The sequence below is a fragment of the Ischnura elegans genome, chromosome 1, assembly GCF_921293095.1.
Source record: "Ischnura elegans chromosome 1, ioIscEleg1.1, whole genome shotgun sequence".
NCBI classification, from domain to species: domain Eukaryota; kingdom Metazoa; phylum Arthropoda; class Insecta; order Odonata; family Coenagrionidae; genus Ischnura; species Ischnura elegans.
In genome coordinates, this window is record NC_060246.1 from 39168744 (window position 1) to 39192033 (window position 23290).

The window sequence follows — 23290 nt, forward strand, 5'->3', positions numbered from 1 at the left end:
GCCTACAGGCATTTCTTGTCATATTGCCCAATTTGTATTACCGTATTTCTCCGAATATAGTCCCCGTCTGAATACAGTCCCTCCCATCCCTAATTTTGAGTCTTCAGTTTCAGGAAAAATTAAAAAAATTTGTTTGAATATAGTCCCCCCCTTTACTTTTACCACGGGCATTTTTGGAAAAAAAGGGGAGCCTTTATTCAGACATATTATACGGTATTTCCTTCCTGCTCCACGGTGTTAATATGCCCTCGACATGTGCTCAAATGTAGGGCCATCAGTTGGTAAGATAGAAGGAAGGGTCACCCCGGATTATGTATAAGGGTTCACTCAGGCTAAAGGAAAAAATGTTTCTTGGTTCTCTCCCACACAGGCTGGTAGCTAAAATCATGCACTCCTGCAGCCAGAGGGTTAAAATGATTTGCTGCATTCACTTTACACTCATTAATTTTCTTTTTATAATCTGGTTTCTTGTTGTCACAGACATAGGATTTCCTAATATTATATGTAATTCATACTCATCAAAAAATGTATTAATGAGTTGAATGATTCCGTAGAAATAGACAGATTTGATGTTTTTCAATTATTTATAGTAAAAAAAACTCACATTATTAACATTGATTGTCCTTGCTAATTCATTGCTCTCTTGAAATCAGCTTCACAGAGCATCCTTGCAAGTCTGAAGTTTCTTATTGAGAAATTCTGTGGGATGGACAGATGTAGGGCACTAAATAGACTGCTGTGCAATTCTTGGACATTGGAGAATCCATAGTACAACCACAAGGGACACAACCACCACCAAAGGCTAGTGAAACAGTTAATGCCATCCATTCTGTAAAACAGTGGACAAAACAATCCAAAACAATATATATACAATGGGGTATGGATACATTTTCATTCAGAAAAAAATTGACTTGAGAAATTAACTAACACTTCTTCTGTATCAACTATGGATCTTTATAAAGCGATAGAGATTTTGTGCCGAAAATACAAGATTTTTTTTGGTGATGGTTCTGCGCACTCATAAGACACTATTTAAATAAGAAACTATTTACTCTTCTTACCATATGGTATATAGTTGTACATTTTTGCTGTGGCATAACAAAAAGATAAGTCCTCTAAAAATTATTAAAAACCTGGTAAAATTCACAATTTTTCGAGTACATATAACATATGTCACCCTTTGAGCAAGTGGAACGTACAATCTGATTTGAATATTGTTTTTTAGTATTCACCCATTATAACCTCATTTAAACTTTTACACCATCCTATTGGGTAAGCCCTCTTGAGATCCTAGCTAGATGATTATGAACTATACATTGTAGTGGCTCTCTCTTTGGTTATCATGACAACATAGCAGAGATTTAACCCCACTTCAACATTATGTCCGTATCTATGTGAAAGGATTGCATCAGTAGTCTGCCATATGCATTAGTCACACTGAACATGTACCCACCACATCCATGTTAAATAAGGCCCAGGGGATGTATGCTACAATTCATTTTGTAGTGAGCAATAAACATGATCTTATGCAGTTGGGATTGTGGGATTTGCCTGGAATCAATAGGGTAGAGGCCCGGAAGTGCTTATAGGGAGAAAGGAGATTACAAAATGTGAGTTAATTCTTGAATTCAATGATAAACCAGCAGGCAAAATAAGTTAAGATTGAGGAGTACAATTCCACTTGGCTCAAACAACACCAAAGCCATGTCCACCAGGTTTAAAGGAAATGAACCTTATAGCACATTTTCATCTTAAAGAACTGAAGAGGTGAAATTAGTTTTCAAGCCTATTTTTTTAAAATTAAAACTGCAGTGAGCATGAATCACTTAAATTTGTCCTTTTGTACAAAATAACTATCTAACATAGATTATCCAATGGAAAATACAAGTATCTTTTAAATAACTTCAGGAAAGTAACCATTAGCTACAATCAGCAATGATAATTTCAATGATGACATATGAATAATGATGACATTTAGATCAGGTTTCAAATTGTGCCATATGCCTCTACACACTTTCTGTAGTAGTTAGATCATCACAGCTGATGGTTTGCATGGCAACTGCATCTGATTTGTTTCTCTTCATTTCATAACTAGAATCCAATCCTAAATAGTTTAAAATAAGGTAGGGTATTAATTACTTTTCACAGAAATTATATAAATGCTTTATAATCATCAAATGTGAAGTGCTTACCAAGAATTTCATGTTCTGCTGTTACACGAAGTAATTTTCCTTTTTTCAATAATGTGAATACTAAAAAGGAGATGCAAGTACTCCAAAGAGTTATTGTAATGGCTCCGGTTAGATTATAGAGGAGTTCCTGAAACAAGTGCATTAAATAACAAAATACATCACATATGTCTCAGAGGAAAATTATGATGAATATTGAAAAAGATAAGACATTGCCAAATTCATGGCCAGAACTACCCTGTTATCATTAAATCAACTGCTGTTAAGTAATAACAAAAGTAAATACATAATGTCATTGCGACAATGGCAAGTTTTGACACAAAGTCAATACTGCTGCCAAAGCTGACAGAGTGACAGTACATAATGTAACCAATACTGCTTGGCATATGGTACATGAGTACACGATTAGTTTTAAATATGCATTCATGAGGGAAGGAGAGCTTATGCATAGTCATGTATCGTGTGTGAATATGTGTGTGTGCAGTGAAGCATGAATGGACTCATGTGTTACGTGTTTCCCCTTTCCCCCCCATAATTCCCCGCTTCCCAATTCCGAAGTTCTTCCATTTGTGTACGTGCCTAGAGAAAAGCCCACGTCTTCCACCATCCCACCCTCAAAGCAACACCTATGTGCAGTAAACGGCGGGTGATGCAATCTTCACTCCCTCCCCCAACAAAGAGAGTACGTACTTCGGCAAACCCCCCGTGGTGAGGACCAGAAAGAAACCGGCCTCTTCCCAGGTTCCACCCACCTATCCCCAACCCCAGAAAACCAACCCTCCTTGAGCTATAAAATCTGGACGTACTCCAGTGTTGATGCGTGTTCAGCTTCTGGACACACATCAATGCTGACCTCGTATTACGGCCGAAGGCTATGCCGGACTGTTGAGGCATCTTTCCCAATATATGGACGAGAGACAGAGATAGAGGAGGGAAACGTGCAGGTTGGTCCAAGAGGCAAAGAAGTGGAAACAGGAGACGAATGGTAGATTTCCTGCACCACGAAGAAGAAGGTCACCCCACGTCATCCTGAATGGACTATTCTCTCAGCCCACGGTGAATGAAGACACAGCAACCCCGACAGGAGCTAGCTTAGGAGGTCATTCCCCATCCAAGACCAAGAGCCGGAGAGCGGATAAGTAAAACTATCATCCCACGTTACATACCCCAAGTCAAGAAGATTCTCGAAGAAATCCCATTTATCCCCTAATCAAGAATAGAAGAAAGCCTCGTGATCTGTGGAAAAGACGTTGCCTAGTAATATTTGTCCCTTGCAATTTTTGTCCCTTGCAACTTGCCGCAAGAGACTATTCTTTCCCCTGGTATGGAGTATTTTTGCGAGACATTCATTAAGAAGGGTCATGCAGATAATCACAAGCTCTCAGCTCCAACCCTTTTTCGACCCCTTCTAACTGGGACTCCGCATTATCTTGGACTCCGAGAGTAGTTGTGCTCCCTCCTTTCTGGGTTTACGACCCTACCTGCAGCATTGGTTCGCGGTCAACTTATGGATTGCTTATACGTATTTGGCACATGGATAACTGATGCTTGCACATAAATTGCAGACTTTGAATTGAATTCCTCATTTTTTTCCGACCTTTGTCAAATTTTAAATGAAGTCCTAAGGTCAATATTAACGCAATTATTCCAGCAACAATTTCCATGTTGATGTTCATACATAACTCGAGATACAGGTTAATATTTATCGTAAAATTTCGTTTAGAAATTGTAAACGCTACTCAAAAGACAAAGAATTCAATTCTTAGCTTATGCGTCTTGAGAAAAGAAGAAATATTTATTTTGAAACCTGACTGGATAAACAATTGTATTTACCCTTACTATTAAGAGGGGTAATGTAGGACGAGGGTAAAGCCTAAACCCCACAGGGTTCGGCCCTGAAACAAAGACGTCTAACACCCCTGACCATCATAAAAGGGGGAGAGTTAGGAAACATATACATATGGGGAGAGTTAGGAAACATGTATATTCAGCATTCGTTCATTCGCATAAGAAAAACTGCAACCAAAATATGCAGCTTTCGTCTCCCGGGTCAAAAAACGTCCACACGTATATTTTCGTCTTTAGTAGGAAAAAGGTTAAGGTTAATGTTGGTGTTGTCACTTCATTATTTTTGTATTCACGCCTAAGACTGAGTAGAAGTGAAGATTCTTATTCCATTTTTTAATTTATCTAATTGTCATTTGTTTGGGGTATAAGCTGATTGATTTTGGTTCTTTTCACCGGCCAGTAGTGTGCTTAAAGTAAAGATAATTATATGTTTCTTTGTTGTTTTATTTTTATTGCATTAACTTTTCTGTCATACTCATAATCCTTGCAGTAAGCTCTCGTTACTTCGTACACGCCAACCATCAGCAAAGAGCCCTCGTCTTCCTCCCTCCTCATACTTAATTTTCGATATTAACACATGTAGCGGTAAGTGGGCTTTGGCTAAAAGGTGAATTTCACTTTGATCTGGAATTATTAAATATATTTAAATTCTTGGGTGAAGCAAAGGGGGTAAATGAGGGTTTTATGTAAATGCCTCACAGCATCTTTTCTCATGCATAGTTTCCAATAAAAATAAAATATAGTGAAAGATTTGTGGTAGCACGTTATGCACTTACTTTAGCTTTTGAAATATCATGATTGAAAATAATATGGTAAGGTATGGTGAACAATGGTCGTGCCAAAACTCCCCATAATCCTCCTCCTAGATGCACTGAAGCGACATCTGTTGGGTCATCAACTGTAGAAAAAGGAAAATATTCAGTGCATATCACATGCGACAGGGCAAATTATAGCAATATGGCAATGCCAGACTTATTTTTCTAAGAAAAAGCACTTTTTTGCATATAGTGGAGGATGATATTCAGTCAATGCTGCCTCAGCAAACTCCTCATATTAGTAAAGTTTGTCAAGCTCATTTATTAGAACATTGAGAACTAACACCTCCAAATGGTGGACACTTAATAAAATATTTGGACTGAGAAAAAGACATATTTTCTAGATACTGAACTCTTAATTTGGGATCAAGCTGAGTTATTATGTGAAAATTATTGATTGCCAGATACAAGTGGAAGCTGCCAACACCACAAAATAGTCCAGACCACAGTGTGCTGAAAATATGAAAATATATTGAGGTAAATTCGCCCAGAATATTCTCAGTACTATTATACAATCTTGATATTTAATCCTATATTTTCTCTAATTCTAACTTGAATTTAGAAAATTAAAAAGAATAGAGAAAAAATATTTCAGAGTAAATGCATCCCTGAGGAAAAATGTCTATCTCATTCAATGTCCCATAGTGAATTACTTCATTGCACTGGCTAATCTGGAATTCCTTTCCAAGTATGACGTAGTTTTCACCACTTTTGAGTAATGTTGTGAATTTTATAACCCATAAAAGAGAAAAGGAGATGAGACTAGTAAACACTAAAATGGCAGAGCATGTTTTACACTCTTCTAGGGATAGAAGCAAGGCTGAATCCAAATTTTTTTCTGGGGGGGCCTGACTGGCAAACGGTCTTCTTACATTTGAGATTAAAAACAACACACAACTATTACTATGCAAAACATTCTCTTTATTTTAATATGAATGTTATTGATATGAAATTGCATGATTAAGGCTCTGTGATAAAAAAACAAACATAATGATAACCATATTAAAAATCTTGTCAATATTTTTAAGCATCCTGGGGGTGGGGGAGGGCACAAACTCTCCTCCCTAAATCCACCAATGGATAGAAGGTTGTTAAATGTGGCCTGTACCATCATTTCATGTTCTTGAATAAATTGATTTAAGTTGAACTAACCATAACTGCATAAAATATATCAGAAAGGAAAGACAATGGCAGGTTCCATAATTTATTAAATAATGCAACTGGTTTCAATACATAGTATCATCATCAGGCCTCATGTAATAAACAAAATGCCTGATGACGATACTATAAATATTGAAACCAGTCGCAGTATTTAATAAATTGTGGAACCTGCCATTGTCTTTCCTTTCTGATACATCATGGAGTTCCATCATGTTACGCCTGTCACCATTGAATTTACTGCGTACAACATCTTGTAATGAATCAGAGTAACTTACTGTAACATTTTTGGTTTATAGTAATGCAGTTAATATTTCCCGTATGTATGTATTTTCCTTTGGAAAAAAAAATTATTCATTCACTCAATTTAAACTGGTCAATGCTTTACTTCTGGCTCATAAATTTATTCCAAGCAACTTCGCTTCATAACTTGCTTTCATCCAAAATTACTTTTCTTGCTTTTTTAATATTGAGCCAAAATTGACACTTATGTTTTTGTTATTGCTCTACGTATCCATTATAGCGATTGCATTCCTCGCAGAGACACATAACTTGCATCTCTTATTTCCATCTACATTAGCTCCTTTGAATGGTTCCGGAGGAGTTACTGACATGATATCCTTCTATTTTATGCAAATGTATGATTCATTAATTCCCTTAGTTACAAGGTTATTGCAAGTTAAGCATGATTGCCAATATAGATCTCACATTTTTATGCCTGGTCTACCATATCAACTTTTCTGTTTTTTTTTGCATCCATCATCTCATTTAACTTGTGGAGGTAATGGTAAGGTAAATGGTAAGGCGAATGTTATTTTTCCTGAAGGAGGGCAAAAGAGCAGTTGTGCTATGTTAATATTTATGACAAAGGCTCAAGAAGGGGAAATGCGTAGGAAAAATTTTCTAGATTAGATCACTTGCCTTTCATATTGAGGACTATGTATTTGGATGTGAGATAAACTAATCCAGCAATCAGTCCAGTACATAAAGATGCCCACTGTGAAAGTACATCAGCACCTGCGCACAATGATACCTGAAATTTCAGGAATGGTATTTACATCAACATTCTTTCATTCAAAATTAACAATAAATTGTGTCCAATAATAAATGCTAAAAATTTTGAGGGCCTCTCAGCTTCTTGTTTTGCAGCGCAATTTTCAGAAAGGACAGCTGATATATTAGTGCAACGAATTAATTGCAGAGTAACATCAACACCTTTCAAACCCTCTTCTCAAGAACCTTGTGTTTTGCCACCAATTGAACAATCTGTGGGCATTGCACAACTATATGGCTTCCCTTCTACATATTTTTATAGCAGTAAATTTCAAATACAGTCCGTTCCCACAAAAAATGAGTTGATGCGGCATAAACCCGGAAAACAATCATCAATTTAATCACTGCGGAAGCCTCCGTAACTAATGATACATTCCGTTACGTACATATTTAACTGCATTTCATTGAGATACATCATCTTCATTAAGACTTTATTTAATCTTGCCATCAGAATATTCTTGAAATGCTATGGCCAGAGGAGAAAATAACCCAGAGAATCCGTAAATCAGAAGATTAAGAGCTGGATAATCAAGAATTACCTGCAATTTCATTCATGCGAGTTCTTCCCAATTGAAAACAGTGTACCTCCAATAAAATGAGTTCAGTTTAAAAATGGTTCACTTTACAATTTCAGAGGAACAATTTCAAATGTAATTTAAGTAACACATTAAACCAGGAACCCACAATATTTCATTTCTCCACCCAATTATGTACCACTATTTGCACTAGCATTATTGTAATACCAATACATCATGCTATCATACTGTGTCCCTTTACAATGGAATTACCATTACAAATAGTATTCTAAAATGAATTATTACCTTTAAAAATGGGATACAGTCCACAAAAATTTGGATAGATCATTCAGAGGTTTACAAACCCACTTTAAAATCACTTTTTATTACCGATAAAAAATCAAATAAATCCTGGGAGTACAATCATGCAAACATCTAGAATTTCATATGAAATCCTTTGTATAAATGACATTTTCACACCCCTCAGAAACTGAAGCTCACCATACCAGTTAGAGCAGCATTTACAGTGATTCCTAAATCCCAGGGTGGAGAGCAGCAATTTGGATACCTGTAGGAATGGACCTTGAGGGCACATATAGCTATAATGGCTCCACCACTTCCACCAAGTATTGTATTAACAGCAACAACAGCTGCAGCATTAGCATCTTCCTCAAATCCTCCAGTCACCTTTCCTATTGAAGCTCCATTGAAAGAGAGGAATGTGACAGCTAGGAGCATGCCTCCTATCCCAACCATCTGTAAATAACATTTAGCATGTGAGGACTTTAAAGTTTTTTGAAAAATTAATGAAAGAAATGAAAATTTTCAAGTAATATCTATATAAAAATGATGGTAATCACCCCCATAGTTGATTACATTCACATCTAATGATTAATTAACCACAATTGAACAATTTATTAGGCTAGGAATACTTAAGCAAAAATAATCCTTGGCTTAGAAAATTAACTTTTTCAGCTCATCGCCATTTTGGCTTGGCTTCAAGCACTCTTTGCAGTTAATTGCCAGAAAATCTTGTTTTAGAAATAAATTTAAAAAACATGAGAAGTAAAGAAAACCATTGGTTTAAGGAAAACGAAATTATTTAACTGAGGAAAATTCGCAAAAAAACCTTTTTGGACTTTCAGGCAAAAATAAACCTACTTCAAATGCATACTCACTTCTAAAAAGGACTTAAGAGATTAATTTTACATCTCGAGTGTTAAAAAACAAATTACCAAGGTGGAATGGCCAGGGATAGGATCAGCCAAGCATGCCAAAGAGCAAGGTGTGAAGGTCGAGTGTTGCTTCTTTCTTACAGTAACTCCATCTTCAAAGCGACCCAAGCGGCTTCCAAGAATAATTGCCCCAACAAGGGCACAACTACCACCCAGTAAATGAACGACACCACTCCCAGCAAGGTCCCGGTAACCAAGTATACTTAGCCAGCCATCTGGACTCCAAGTCCAATGAACCACTATGGGGTAGATCAGTCCTGGGCAGGAAGTGAAACAGTGGCTGTTTTTGAGTGCAAACACAATTGAAAATCAATCGCTCATGAATTTATGAAATGAATAGGGATACTAGTCATCAATAAATTATCATTTTCACCATGCAGGTGAAAAAAATTAGAGCTACTTAATATATTTTTCTACAAAAAGATAAAAAATTACATTTCTCTGTTTCATGTAGCTTTCTAAATTCAAAGCTCAGGAAAACACATTGTGAGAGAGCGGACTTAAATGTTATCATAGAGAATGTATTTGCTTACTCCATGATATGTTATGTATTTATTGGGCTCTGCTCTCGGTACCATAAAGAAATATTATAATTATTCATCAGCCAATTACATACTTATAATTTGATTATGGAATATTCAGGGAATATATTATCGTATAGGATTAAGTGAAATTAGAAAGTTATTCAGAGATATAACAGGTTTCTCAATGAAAACTCATTTTAATAGTACTCAAGAAAATTAGTATTTTCCAATATTGAATGCCGAAAGCATGTTTTCATCAGGATTCAAAGAAATCCATACAAAACCTGAGTTTTAGGAGGGCAGCATAAATGAAAGTTGCAACTCTGTGCCATAAACGAGAAAAAACTGTAGATATTGGCATAGCAGAAAATACAATGAGGGAATAATTAACATAATATTTAGTCTTGTTAATTCTAAACAAGCTTCATTAAAAATTTTACTCATTTTTATTGTATATCAATAAAAGATCAAAATTAATACTAACAACTTAACTGCTATTAAAAGAATTTGATTATAAGTATTCACTTTTGTGCAGGAGATGTTAAAATTATACTTTTCCTACGTCACCAGAGGCGAATGCTTCTACTAAAATAGTTCGTAAGGACGCATAAATTACAAGTTTACAAAAGAATTTCGATGATATCCTGAATGTAATGCAACCCTCTTTCCAACCATTGCGAAGAATTTTGATCATTCGTGGTCACACGTTTCTAGTTCTAACTTTTATTTTTAAGTTCGACAAAAAATATATCCTTAGTATTTTAGCTACTAATTCTGAAGATCAACGCGCTGCAGCCTTTGCTAGCCTCCTGCAGAATTACAAGTTTGCGAAAAGATTTTCGATTACGGAATATTATACTATATCCTGAAGATACTATGACCCTCTTTACAACCAATACGTCAAAATTTTGCGCGCTTCGGTTCGCAATTTTGACGACGAGATGGACGAATTGGATAATTAGTGCTAATATGGATAATGTTACTGTGCGATAGAAGAGCGGGGATAGGCATATCTTCCCTATTTTACCGATTCTCATTAAACAAGATTGGCGCCCAGAACCTAATAAATTTCACACATTCAAAAAGACCTGCCATCATGGGATTAGTTTCAGGGAATAGCAATGCGTTCTTCTGCAAACTATATAAGGATAGGATTTCTCTATTATGAAGGTAAAATCAAATTGCCTTCCAAACGCGTTGTATCGGAGTCCGTTCTTCAATGATGTCAAATAGTTGAGTTGATGATTGAGCGGTTGATCTTTACCTATTTTGTTTATCGAACAGTGGCGCCGACTCCATGGGGCCTGAGGGGGCCCGAGCCCCCTCAAAAATTTGTTATTTGTGTGAGGAAAAAATGTGTCAGGCTTGTCAATTTTCCCCGGAGTGTCCAGATATCGAGATTCGAGTTATCAGGGCTCTTATGACTCTTCTAAAATTCTTAAAAAACTTAAAACTTATAAAATTTCCCGGGGCAAGATCCCCGGTTTGGGCCCCCCCAATATTTTTTGTAAGTCGGCGTCCCTGTTATCGAATAATTGTAAAGAAGTTTTTCATACAAAAAGTTTACTCAAATTGGCTTCCTAAGTTCCAAATCCCTAGTCTCACTAACAAGAGAGTTACGAGTGTGTTCTTCAACGTTCTTGATCGTCAACTGGTCATTAACAAAACAAGCGCATGAACTTGCGACCAAAATAACGCATCCATCGACAGTTTCTAAAAAAATCCTACTCTTCATTATAAAGCTTTTTTTAGGCAAATTTCAAGTATGTATGTCTTCGACACGATTAATAATAGAGAGAAAACTTATACCGTGCCGTATTTTGAATGGCGATCACACCGTCGCCCTTTAGAGTTAGAATAAGTGGCAGAAAAATCTAATTCATGCAACCAATTCCTAATTTTCCTTTTTAAAACTCATATAGGGAATTAAATAATCACAAGTTCAACCGCCTGAGGCGAATTGGATACAGATTATAAATTTGGTGGGGTCATAAGAAGTCGAAAGGGAAAACACAGATTTTAAATCGTGGCTCGACCCCTGAAAATACTAATAAATATAATCAAACAAAAGGTATTGGGAGTCATAACCTCGATGACCCTCCTCCCGTTTGTATCCGTCCCAATAACCTAATCTTACCCCGTGGATCGTTTCAGTGATGATTAACAACCTGTTTCAATATGCAATCGCATTACTCAAGGAATACGCCAGACATGCAACTCATCTAAATACCTTATACCTAAGCGTTGAAATCTCTGAACCAGAAATTTCGCAACGCACAAAAACATTATGGCGATTGTTCGTAGGCACATTTTAAATCGGGATATTATATGATGCCATTCCCAAAATCGTACTCTGGGACGGTAGGCCGACGATTAATATGAAATTAAGAGTGTTTAATTAATGACCGCGGAAACGATTCGTACATTGTAAATCTTTCACGGTTTTGACTACAAGTCTTTAGAGTATTTATCATCTGAGGCAATGAATTATTAATGCGATGGGAACTTTGAATAATGGCGATTAGGACAGTTTGACAACTACGAAATTCATAATTTTCTTTCTGTAAATAAACAAACAGCAAAGCAATAAACACAAAAAAATCTTAAAATAGGTCTAAGTAAGCCTAAGTTGTCTATCCACATAATCTGATATAAAATTTAATGGTATAAAACATGAAGTGGCCAATTAAAATCATTAATAAAAATAGCGACACGGTATAGATGGCTATCAAACCTGGTTTCAAGCGCAAATTTCTGCACAGCATTTGATTGCCGTATTGCGTCACGGTAATTACCAAGTTAATCTGTAGCCGTATTTCGTAATTTTCAGATCGTTACGAGTTATGCCGATCCCATGAAAAGCAACAAACCTAGCGATGGAAAACGTGGAATTTAAAATAACAGATGGTACAGGTCTTAGACTTAAACAGTTCCTTCGTTTTCCTGGCATAAAAAATTATTAACATCTATCATTTGGTGGCTAAATCTAATTACATGAACATATAGGTAAATAAATACACAGCTTCTGAAGTAACCGGGAGGATTTAGGGAGGTATCACCTCGCCCAAGGGGTTAAAATTAATCATACTGAGTGGAGATTACAGCCAAAAATTAATTTCAATAACTTAATTACATTATTTTGCTCCCACAGGGATCGTGGGACAAAGAAAGAGCTCTTCCCGTTTAAAATAAGTGAAATACAACCACAAAGTCAAGTACTGACGAGATTGATTGCGTCTTCATTGAAGGCCAAACTCCCAACTTTCTATCCATGAATTACTCCCTTACTCTCCCTTCACTTAAATAGCAATGACAGATTTTGTCTAGCGCTGATTGAACAGTTGATTTTACTTTTCACGCACTGTTCCCTCACTTAGAACTGTACGATTTTCTTGAGAAAGGAGGTGAGGTAGCCCCTGCGACAATGGAGCCTAAAATACTCAGAAAAATCACTTACTCCTACGTCGAAATTTTCCGCGGAACACTACAGTGTCATGGCCGTATATAAGGCGAGGGGGCCCGCTCCCCTACCTCGGAAATGAGGAAAATAAAAAACATAATTTCCTTTCTCTGCATTAGTTTTACGCGACGGCATGACCGCGGCTTGCAGTAGTGTAGTTTACCTACGTGGAGGGTGGAATGCATCTCCGGGAGATTCATGTGGAGGTGGTACTACTTATACTTAATTTTTTTTTTAACATTTCGGGGTGTGGGGGTTGCCGCTGCTACAAACTTAAGTTATTTTATAGTAACATAAATATCTTGCAAATGGGGACTTAAAAATTATCCAATTTAGGTATCAAAAAAATTATTAAATAGTCCCATTGAAGGCCATTAACGACATTGCAAATACTAGGGATGGACGGGTCCAGGATTTTTTTCGGATCCGGATTCGGATCCTTGATTTTCGGAGCCGGATATTTCGGATCGGATATTTTCGGATCCAAATCCATTTTCAAATTCCCGCTTTAAACGAAGTAATTATTCAAGTTTATTCTGGGTACATACAATCAAAGGAATGATTTTTAGATTTACATACACATATTAATATTTTTATGAATTAAAAATCATTTTTATAGGCTTTCAAGTTGTTTTTTTTTTATCTTTACATGCTCAGGACCTAAACTGTTACGTTTGGGTTTGGAAATGAAAGTAGGAAAAATCTTCGGATAAACCACTGACCAGTGGCCTAGCGAGAGGGGGAAGTTTATTTAAAATTTCGGTTCCACATCCGATGTCTTCCGCGACTTTGAATCCGATGTATCCGATGAAGGGCAATATCCGCGGATATTTGGATCCGAGGTATCTGATCCGACCATCCCTACCAAATACCTGATGGGGACTTTTCACGACCCATTGATACTCAATGGGAAGTGCCACTTCCTGTAGGAGCGTTCTCAAATGCGATCAACTGAGAGTTATTATCAACAGGGATAAAGTACCATCATGATTCGAATCCTCTTGTTGGCACCGTAACGGTATTTGTCGTGATCCCTCAGTTCAACTTCATCATTACGCGTCACATTAATGCAAGTACCTAACAGTACCCGGATAGGTGCATTATATCCAGGTTTCCTATTGTCTCTATAATGGCCGAATTTTCATTGGATTTAAAGCCGACATCCTCAGCTCATCAGCCGTGGGAACATCTGGATAAAACGAATTCACAATTCCTAAGCGAATCTTTAATTCTTCACCGCCCAGCCTGTTTTACCAACGTAATTTTTTGCTCATACCACTTATTACGACTTAGCAAGAATCAAGTACGTCTAGAGAGATAATGATGTATGCGAATTAGGCCGATCGCATAGAAACTCAATCGTCTTCTGTGACTCAACTGACTTGAGTAACTGAGTGCTGAGGTCTATTCGCCATCCTTGGATATCAAATACCCCTTTCATACACGGGCTAGGTGTTCAATGAAACTACGGCAACTGTTTTTATATTTATTATTTTAATGAATATCAAATAATGCAAAAATTTACCTCGCATATATGAATTGATTTACTTCATTGAACGAGAGAGCCTCCCTTATCACCCATTTATTCTGAAAAATTCTCCTCCCGTAGATTTTGTGATGATTTTCACGTCTCAAAGATCTCTGCAACACACGGTTTGGGTTCCAAAAATTTGTTTTTAATAACAATAAAAAAGATAAAAATATTATAAAAACAAAAAAAGAACCTTCATCGCAACTAGAACAAAATCATTCAAAAAGCCATGGAAATGTTACATAAACATAGGTAAGAGCGTCGCTACTGGTGTCCAAAGGCCTCATAAGAATCATAGTCGTAGAGCATTTGCGATTAATCTACACTCCGTGATATACGGCAGCACATAATTTGAATGGGTCACTGGACCAATTAGATTTTTGGCACACGATGAACCATACAAAAAAACGTGAATGACAAATTTGGCTCCTAAAGAGAGTTGAACAATTTCCTAAAGATAAGATCAATAGTAAGATTTATTTACCGGAAATGAAAGTGGTGTATATGGCATACGCTAGGAGAGTACACCTCTCAGCAACTGCTCCTGAGACAATGGTTGAGGCAGCGGCTGCGAAAGACAGTTGAAAGAACCAGTGGCTTCTTCTTCGATGAGGCAATGAATCTATATCCCATAATGAAAGTCCTAGGAAAGGATTGCCTGTCCCAAAGGCTAGGGAATATCCTACGAGCCAAAATGTAACACTGCAGATGACTGAAAAAGAAGTTTAACCAAGAAGCTAAATAGATTGTTTTTGATGTAATGTAAGCAAATATAAACTATCTAATGCCTAATCTCATCGCATCTACACAAGCCCAGTGAGAAATGGGTGGTGGAATCCACGTGGAACCCACGTGGAATCCACGTTGAGTGGTGGATATTTGGTGGTGGTGGATATTGAGTGGTTGGACCCACGTGGAATCCACGTTGATTTCAAGTGGATTTGTGGTGATTATCATAAAATGTTAAACAGAATTTCTAATTTGTGGAACTTAACTCTCTGGTGACATTGCGTCATTTATCATCCTGAAACCACGCTAGTTATGTGAAAATGTATCGCACATTCTATTTTTATATAATTCGTGGAAAGGCAGCCATGAGAGCACATGAAAAATCGTAGACACATATATAGAAGGTTTAGATATAGAGTGGTTGAGGTTTTAATGGTTTTAGGACAGCACCAACTGCTGTTTTAATTTTTCCACCAAATTTCCACGTGGGTTCCACGTTGATTCCACGACCAAAAACACGTGGTATCCACGTTAATTCTCCACGTGGGTTCCACGTGGATTCCACCACCCATTTCTCACTGGGAGGGTGTACCCAGGATCAAAACTAGGGTGTAGGGAGGCAACACATGATTGTTCAAGTTGTAACATTTAAGCACAGAAAAGGCAAATGAAACCAACATTTTAAGAAAAATATAACAGCGGTTTATTAGTTTTTAAAATTAATTGCGCGAAAAATTTTTTAGTTACATTTCTTCTACTAATATAATTTTTTATGGGTTTAAAGAAAAGTTGTTGAAAAAATTCGTTTCAATCCAGTCCTGATTTTCCTTAAAGACTTTTGCGATTTTTGCTTCTAGGGTTGGCAGCTGCCCCCTTCAGCCCCTCGCTGAGTACTCCCATGCAACATGATTGCAAAGAGCTAAGAAATGAAAAAGTGGTCTTGCTTCAGCGAACACGCGTTATCGCCGACTTCAATGACCAGCACGTCAGTCTGCCTCATAGAGACATGATTATGCTTCGCAATAAAATTCATGAAAGATGCAGTCTCGGGTATATCTTCGAAATGCAACCATCCTTACCAAGGCCTCACAAAAAACTTTTTTTGGGAATGCAGGATGAATTTTGCTCCAATTCCAATCTAAATAAAATTAAATTATCCGGGTGCAAATATTTTACTTTCAGAGATTTCATTTTATTGATTAAACAGTGAATTAGTTACAAAACTAGAAAATACTTATATTTTCCACACAAAAGGAAGGAAAAATTAATTTTCCTGTGGAAGGTTACACAGTTTTGTAGCGATGCAATGGGCAGATTTTCGGATATCGTCCGCGTTGAATTCTTTATGATGGAAACGTGTCTCTATCTATGCCGCATACATCATCAGGCTTTCAGATAAGAGACTGGCCAGAGGACTCCATCTAAAATGCACCATAGGATATAGGATACGATGCCGACGATAGCTGAAAACCTGACTATGAAAAAATTCTTTTACAATAAATTTCCTACACTGGTGTTTAATGAGTAGATAAGCCAAATTAGACTTCAAACTAACCTGAGAAAGCAATATTTGGTGGCAACTAGTTATCCAGGAGCACATAAAGACCGTTTTTCACAGGGGGGTTTCACTATTTTCCGTGGTGCCTTGGTGGTATGTAATACATCCAAACCCACAATTCCTATATATACTTGCTTTAAATGTATATATTAACGGCGTCATTGTTTAAAATTGGTGAACAGTCCCGTACATTCATCTTTTCCCCCTACAGTGGCGTAGCGAGAGGGTTTCTTCGGGGGGTCTGGACCCCCCCGAAATATAAAAACACAATTTATTTGCTTCGTAAAAGAAAACAAATACTGAAAAACATGGATTTATAAAAAAATTCTTTGACAAATGAAGTTTTTTGATTATTAAAAGTTTTAATTAAAAACTTATTTTACTTAAAACCCCTCTACTTAGTACTTACCCTGTTTTTCAAAAAATTTCCACCCTGGCTTAGGACCCCTCCGAACGAAATTCCAAGCTACCCTATTGCCTCCCTACTTATATCGATTTATCATCGTAAGCTATTGATTAGCACTATTAAGGGCGGTTTATAGTAAACAAAATAGTATTAAATTATCTGTTTATTAGACACGCGGCTTTTAGATGTTCTCCAAACATCTATTAACATTGTTTGTTGAGGTTGCGACATACAAACGTTACATTGGAGAGCCGACTGTATGATTGTCAGCTATTCTACATTTATAGGCATAAAGGGAGGGGTGGCCCAAAGCTCTCTTCATTTTCTTTCTCTCCCCCTTCCACTCATAGTATACCCCTGTTTCCATCGAATGGTATTCCGATTTTTCAAAGAAAAAGCATAAACAAGTGATGTTGAATTAAAAATTAACGCTAATGAATGAATATCAAATTCTCATATTAGTGCTTGGAATCGCACTTTTGCTGGCAAAAAGATACATTTAGGTACCAATAATGTCAATAAATTGACAAGGCAGAGGAGTTATTACCGCTTCGTACCCTCAAAAAACGTCTGAAGAGACAAAAGGGGCAGAGCTTGTCTTGAGGGGTAGGTCTTGACCCTGAATTCGCTGTCTAAGCCCTTGTAAAGGCTATGACGAAGCATTTCCGTTATAGTTATTTTTAGTGAAAAGGCTTATTTGATGGAATATCATATTTGTCCAGCCCATTAACCTGAATAACATAACATATTATTAAATAAGAAGAATATGCTTAACATATGATCATCTAACGTACTATCTGCAAGTTAAGAAAAGGTAAAACTTACACATATCAAGGACATTCTTCATGAGCACACTGACCGAATTTTTCTTCCGCACGGATCCGACCTCCACGCATGCGAACCCCAACTGCATGACTGAGAAAATAAAATAATAGTTGTTAATCTCACCTGAATTGAAAAGGGGCACAGCAGCATGCGTTATTCTGTGGGGTATGGAGCAGTGTAGATAGGTGGCGTTTAACGATAACCTCACGTTCTTCAAAGTTTCAATGAAAAAACTATAACTGGGAGAAAACCTAAACTTATATTACAAGGGAGTGAGAAAAATATACAAAGAAATCACTTGCAATTTTTTATTTTTTTTGTTACCAATAAGCACTTACGGCAGATGCTGATTCCATTCAAGAAGAGGAATGTGCTATCTAAATGTTCTTCCAGCCTCGATATTTCATCAGCGAGAGAAAGGTTTCTCGAATCTGCAGGCATATCTATAAATAGGATAAGTTTGAAAAAAAATTACCTACTTTTTAAAATTTATATAGGCACATATTTTGTGAATCGTGTAGTTCATAGCGAACTTGCATAACGAGCAAGGCGAGAAGTAACAGCTTAACGGACAATGTTCTAATTGTATATTTTCTATATATCACTGTCTATAAATATTGAGATCGACACTTATCCGTTGAAACCTGGGTCCGTGTGGAACACTGCAAACGTTTGTGTGTTCTTCTATATCATCATAAATCTGTCCGTTCAAGCAGGGGCGCAGCCAGGAATTAAGGCTGGAGGGGTTGTAGGTGCAACTAAAGGCCGTTTTACACGGTACACGGACTTGCGCAGTCTGACGTACGTGTGGAGGCGCAATCAAAATTGCGTCGTGTAAAGCGGTGAATTGCTAGAACACATGCGAGAATGCGTGGATGCGAGACGGCAAAATAGCCCCTGATCTAATTTCGTTCATGCATTCGCGCAATTCCACGCCATTTTAGAAATTAATGCAGCTCTAACCTGCGCAATTCCGTGTACCGTGTAAAACGGCCTTAATACCGGGTGTGTGGGGGTATGGAATACCCTTCAGGATAAGCGGTAGGTGCGACATTAATAAATTGCGGAATTTTAAGATAAACGGTTCAAATGGTAAGTTTTACGGCTTTCTGAGGGATATTTTATTAATCCTTACACTATTCTGTTAGTAAAATCAATTCGATGTAGTAAAATGGATTAAACTTATAAATTTCTCTGAGCTCTGGGGGGGTTTTAACCCCCAAAACCCCCCCTCGCTGCGCTACTGCGCTCAAGGGAGTACCCAGGATCAAAACTTGGGGGGATGGGGGCAACCCGTGGTCGTTAAGTTATTAAATTTTTGCACAGAAAAGGTGATTTTTATTTAAATTCCATATCTTATTCTAATATCATTTTTATTCAAAAGAAAATTCGTTCAAAACTTTCGTTTTGGACAAAATTTATTTTCGCTTCTAGGTGGGGGCAGCTGATCTCCGCTGGGTACGCCCATGCGTCCGTTCAACAGTCACCTCCGAATTTGAGTAAAATATGAGTTTTAATTACTCACGAAAGTTAAAATTGCCCAATAACGGCAAGAAAACGACTGTTAAATAAAATTTCGGGTACGTAAAGATTTAACGGAGGCCTTCAGAACTTTGGACTGTCATTGAAAGTGATTCCAGCCATATAAAAAGCACTATTTTACCCATTTTACCCGTCGCAATATTAATTTTAAAATAAAGGCTGCGAGGTATGTTTTGAGAGAGTAACATTAATATTATCTTTGTTACAGTAAAACGAACGCAAACAGAATAATGGAAAGCTACGGTAAGATTAAAAAATGAGGAAATGAGTGAAAAATTGTCGGGAAACCTCAGATAGACACAGATAATTCCTTAAGCAAAAAAGTGACCGGTGAAAATGGGAACGAGTTTGCCGAAATCCTCAATCACATTCACGCAAACGCCTTAACTCCCGCCAATTTGGCAACGATTTAATGCACCGTCCTGTTTTTTTATGGAATCAAAATCGGACTCATTATAATATAATTGGTGTTCCACGAGTCAACGAACTTCCTACCGATTCACACGGAAGTTCAGCGTCATGAAAGTTAAAATTCTCAGCAAGGCAGCAGACGGTGCCTGTATTTTGATGATGCGATACCATAATGGTTACATTTGTCAATTAATATTCTGCGTTAGTAACTGAAAGTATTGCATCAATCATAGTCAACACTACATCCTTTTTCGCGCAAAAGACGATACTCTACGACGTATCTGAAAAAAAAATTATAAAACCGTAACATGGGAATTAGACTAACAAGGAGCATTTCAAGAAATTCATAAATTAAACCCAGCGTAATCAGATTACGGAGGAGAATTACAGAAAGGAAGTTGACGCACGGGTAAATATTTTTGGGAGGACCTGAAGCTCCCTAAGCACCCCCACCCTAGCAAAACGTCCGATGACATACAATACATTACGTTCACCTCGATAATGAATGCTATCGATTCCCAGAGCCCCTCTTTATTCAGAAGCCAGCATCAGTTGAATCCCCTGAGTACCAAAAAGTACTGAAGTACAACAAATTTTTAAGGAATTTGAAAATTATTGCGCGTGCTAAAAAACTTAGCAATAAACGAGAGGGGCGTTATTTTACAACCCAAAGTAATATGTACTAGCCACGCCTAATTGATGAACGAAAACTACTATTCTAAGGAACGAAGAAATTCGTTATTCTTATCCCTTGGCCGATAAACACGGACAACTACAAGCTATTCTTAAAGATGAAATTAACTGAAGTATCTACAGGCACAGGGGCGCATTATGGGGTAAGGGAGGGGAGGCCGCCTCCCGGAATTAACGGAAGCAGTGGCTCAGCGAGTGGTGGTTTTTGGGGATAAACCCCCCAGAACTCAGAGAAATTTAAATATTTATTCCATTTTACTTGATTGGATAAATATTACCGATCTCTGATATTACTTATAGAATAGTGTAAGTATTAATAAAATATCCTTCAGAAATCCCTAAAACTCTTGAATCATTTATCTTAGAAATTTTCTGGGGGAGAGCACCCGCACCTCCCGTCCCTATTCCATAACCCCAATATTAGTTGCTCACAAACCCCCCCCCCCCTCTAGCCTCAATTCCTAGCTGCGCTTGCATGGAAGAATCAAGGCAACTATCCAATCCAAGTTTTTTATTTCATCAGATCAACAAACAATGTTTAAAGATAACTGGAAAATATCTAAAATTCACTTATCCAAGCAGTCACATCATAGCGCATGGGTATTGCATACAACCTTGGCGTCGAGGAAAATCGTGATCCGCCCCCTACGACGAAACCACGACTTTAATCCTCCCCAGCACGTATGTATACGAGGTGTGTTGAGTTACACACCTCGCATACACGTGGATTAGAGGTGTGTAATGCTAGTATACATACTGCAGTTAATTTCATCTCAATGTTACACACTTTGTAACGGAACATACAAAATGATAAACGTGATGAAATAGAAACCGAGTATAAGGCATACCAACGCAAATGGAATTCATACCGGCTAAAACTGACATTATTCGAGGCCAGTGGCGCCGACTCCATGGGGCCTGAGGGGGCTCGAGCCCCCTCAAAAATTCATTATGGCTGTGAGGAAAAAATGCGTCAGGCTTGTCGATTTTCCCCGGAGTGTCCAGATATCGAGATTCGAGTTATCAGAGTTCTAATGTTGATCATATGACTCTTCTACAATGCTTTAAAAACTTAAAACTGACTACTCATAAAATTTCCCGGGGCAAGATCCCCGGTTTGGGCCTCCCCAATATTTTTTGTAAGTCGGCGTCCCTGTTCGAGGCCTAAGCACGCATTATATTAAGAGAAATTTCAGCAATAGGAGACCATTGACTGGGTGCATTGACGGTGTAGTCCCCCAAGAGCAAACTCCCTACCCCTCGCCAAACCATAGATGGGACATAAAAATCCCCCACCCCAAAATCATCACCACCCTATTTTCTGTGGCGTGATGTTTGCCATACACGGGGAGGCCATAATAGTAAAATGTCTTCATTGAGCGAGATTTATACTATGATATCCCATCTTCAATTTAACCCCTATCTCATGTTCCATATACACCTCACACTAAGCTCCACATGACAGCCACCAGAACGACGGATGTAATACACGAAAATGCGAAACATATATCGAAATTCAGCAATATACGCAAAAAAAAACTCGCGTAGCTGTAGCAATAACTCAGTATGCATAAAATGACTTTACTAGGTTTCAATACCTTTCCTGACGGATATTTTTTCATACTAATATTCAGGTCCAGTTACCCATTTTTCACCGGGATTTTCAACAGCCAAGAAAAATTAACATATCATTACATAAAAATCTTTCCTTAAATTCGTAATAACAAAAAGACTACGACAAATAAAATGAGGCCTTCAACAATGGCCCTAGGCAAATTGAGTCAGATGATTTTCAATAATAAAAATTCACGATTTTTTCGCCCTAAGACTTCCTTACTCTTTAGTTAATGAGGTAAACTTATCTAACATAGAATAATATTAAGGTAGAAAAAATGGTAAACATCATTCTGAAATGGTAAACTTATCCATCTGAAAATTATGTCCTGTGAAACAAATTGCATCATTAACAATAAGCCATTAAAAAATCACATGATAATCTACATGACTGAATGGGAGACACACAAAAGAATAGATCACATGCAATAAGTTACCATATAACTCGGTCAAGAAAGTTCACTTTACCTGTTAAGCCCTGTAATCTTGAAGGCGGCAAAATTTTTCTCAGCGCTGAAATTTCCAAGACGAACTTTTAGATTTACCTGCTAAAAATATGTAGACGAAAGCAAAAAAATTAAAATAGCATAAAAATATAGTACACGGCTGATACACATTGATATCCAGGGGCGGTCTGGCCAGGTCGGCGATCGCCGAGGGCCCTCACAACGCTCGCGTCTATCGTGAAGTGTATGAAAGGTGTAAAAAAAGACAGATTCCTAGAACCAAAGATGTTTTAAATTATAAAGTTCTGCGTTTTCATTAGTCGCTTTATTTGTAACATGCTTAGTGAGAAAATATGTATCATATAAAAATAATAAAATAAAGGTGCACATGTTGGAAGATTAAAGAGAAACTGACGCTCATTATAAAAGGGCTATTCGAAAAGGTAAGATTTTTTTAGTTTTCAGAGCAATTACATAGAACAAATTCACTAAATAGTTAGATAATAGAACCGTAGTATATTATTAAAGCTTATAAGCTGTGAATTAGTATTTTTCGTTACTTTTTTAAGAGCCAGAATAGCGTCAAAATCCATTTTCGTAAATGCAATTTCCTAAAATTTTCCGAGGGGGGGGCGGGATGAGGAGGGCCCCATAATGCGTCCTAGCCGAGGGCCTCCAATCACCCCAGATCGCCCCTGCTGATATCGCATATAAAATACAACAGTAAGCTCCATTAGA

General features: G+C 37.4%; 1 protein-coding gene across 1 annotated transcript; it reads right to left on the reverse strand.

Annotated features, from left to right (window-relative positions):
• Window positions 1-320: 320 nt before the first annotated feature.
• On the reverse strand, window positions 321-22696 carry LOC124159100 (putative ammonium transporter 1). The gene is made up of 10 exons (XM_046534650.1): window positions 22575-22696; window positions 18185-18289; window positions 17847-17936; window positions 14813-15040; window positions 8814-9070; window positions 8080-8334; window positions 6932-7043; window positions 4814-4935; window positions 2193-2319; window positions 321-2104 (listed from the first exon to the last, which is right to left on the reverse strand). The coding sequence occupies exons 2-10, from the start codon at window positions 18285-18287 to the stop codon at window positions 2007-2009; spliced, it is 1392 nt and encodes a 463-aa protein (XP_046390606.1). The 5' UTR covers window positions 18288-18289; window positions 22575-22696; the 3' UTR covers window positions 321-2006.
• Between the last annotated feature and the right edge of the window lie 594 nt (window positions 22697-23290).

What these genes read in the sequence shown, in the direction of transcription:
- LOC124159100 (XM_046534650.1), bottom strand. Translation starts at nt 18,287, where the DNA reads ATGCCTGCAGATTCGAGAAACCTTTCTCTCGCTGATGAAATATCGAGG. An exon ending in ATGATATTTCAAAAGCTAAA is followed by an intron (nt 2,320 to 4,813) that starts GTAAGTGCATAA and finishes CACTTGTTTCAG; the next exon opens with GAACTCCTCTATAATCTAAC. An exon ending in AGCAGAACATGAAATTCTTG is followed by an intron (nt 2,105 to 2,192) that starts GTAAGCACTTCA and finishes TAAACTATTTAG; the next exon opens with GATTGGATTCTAGTTATGAA.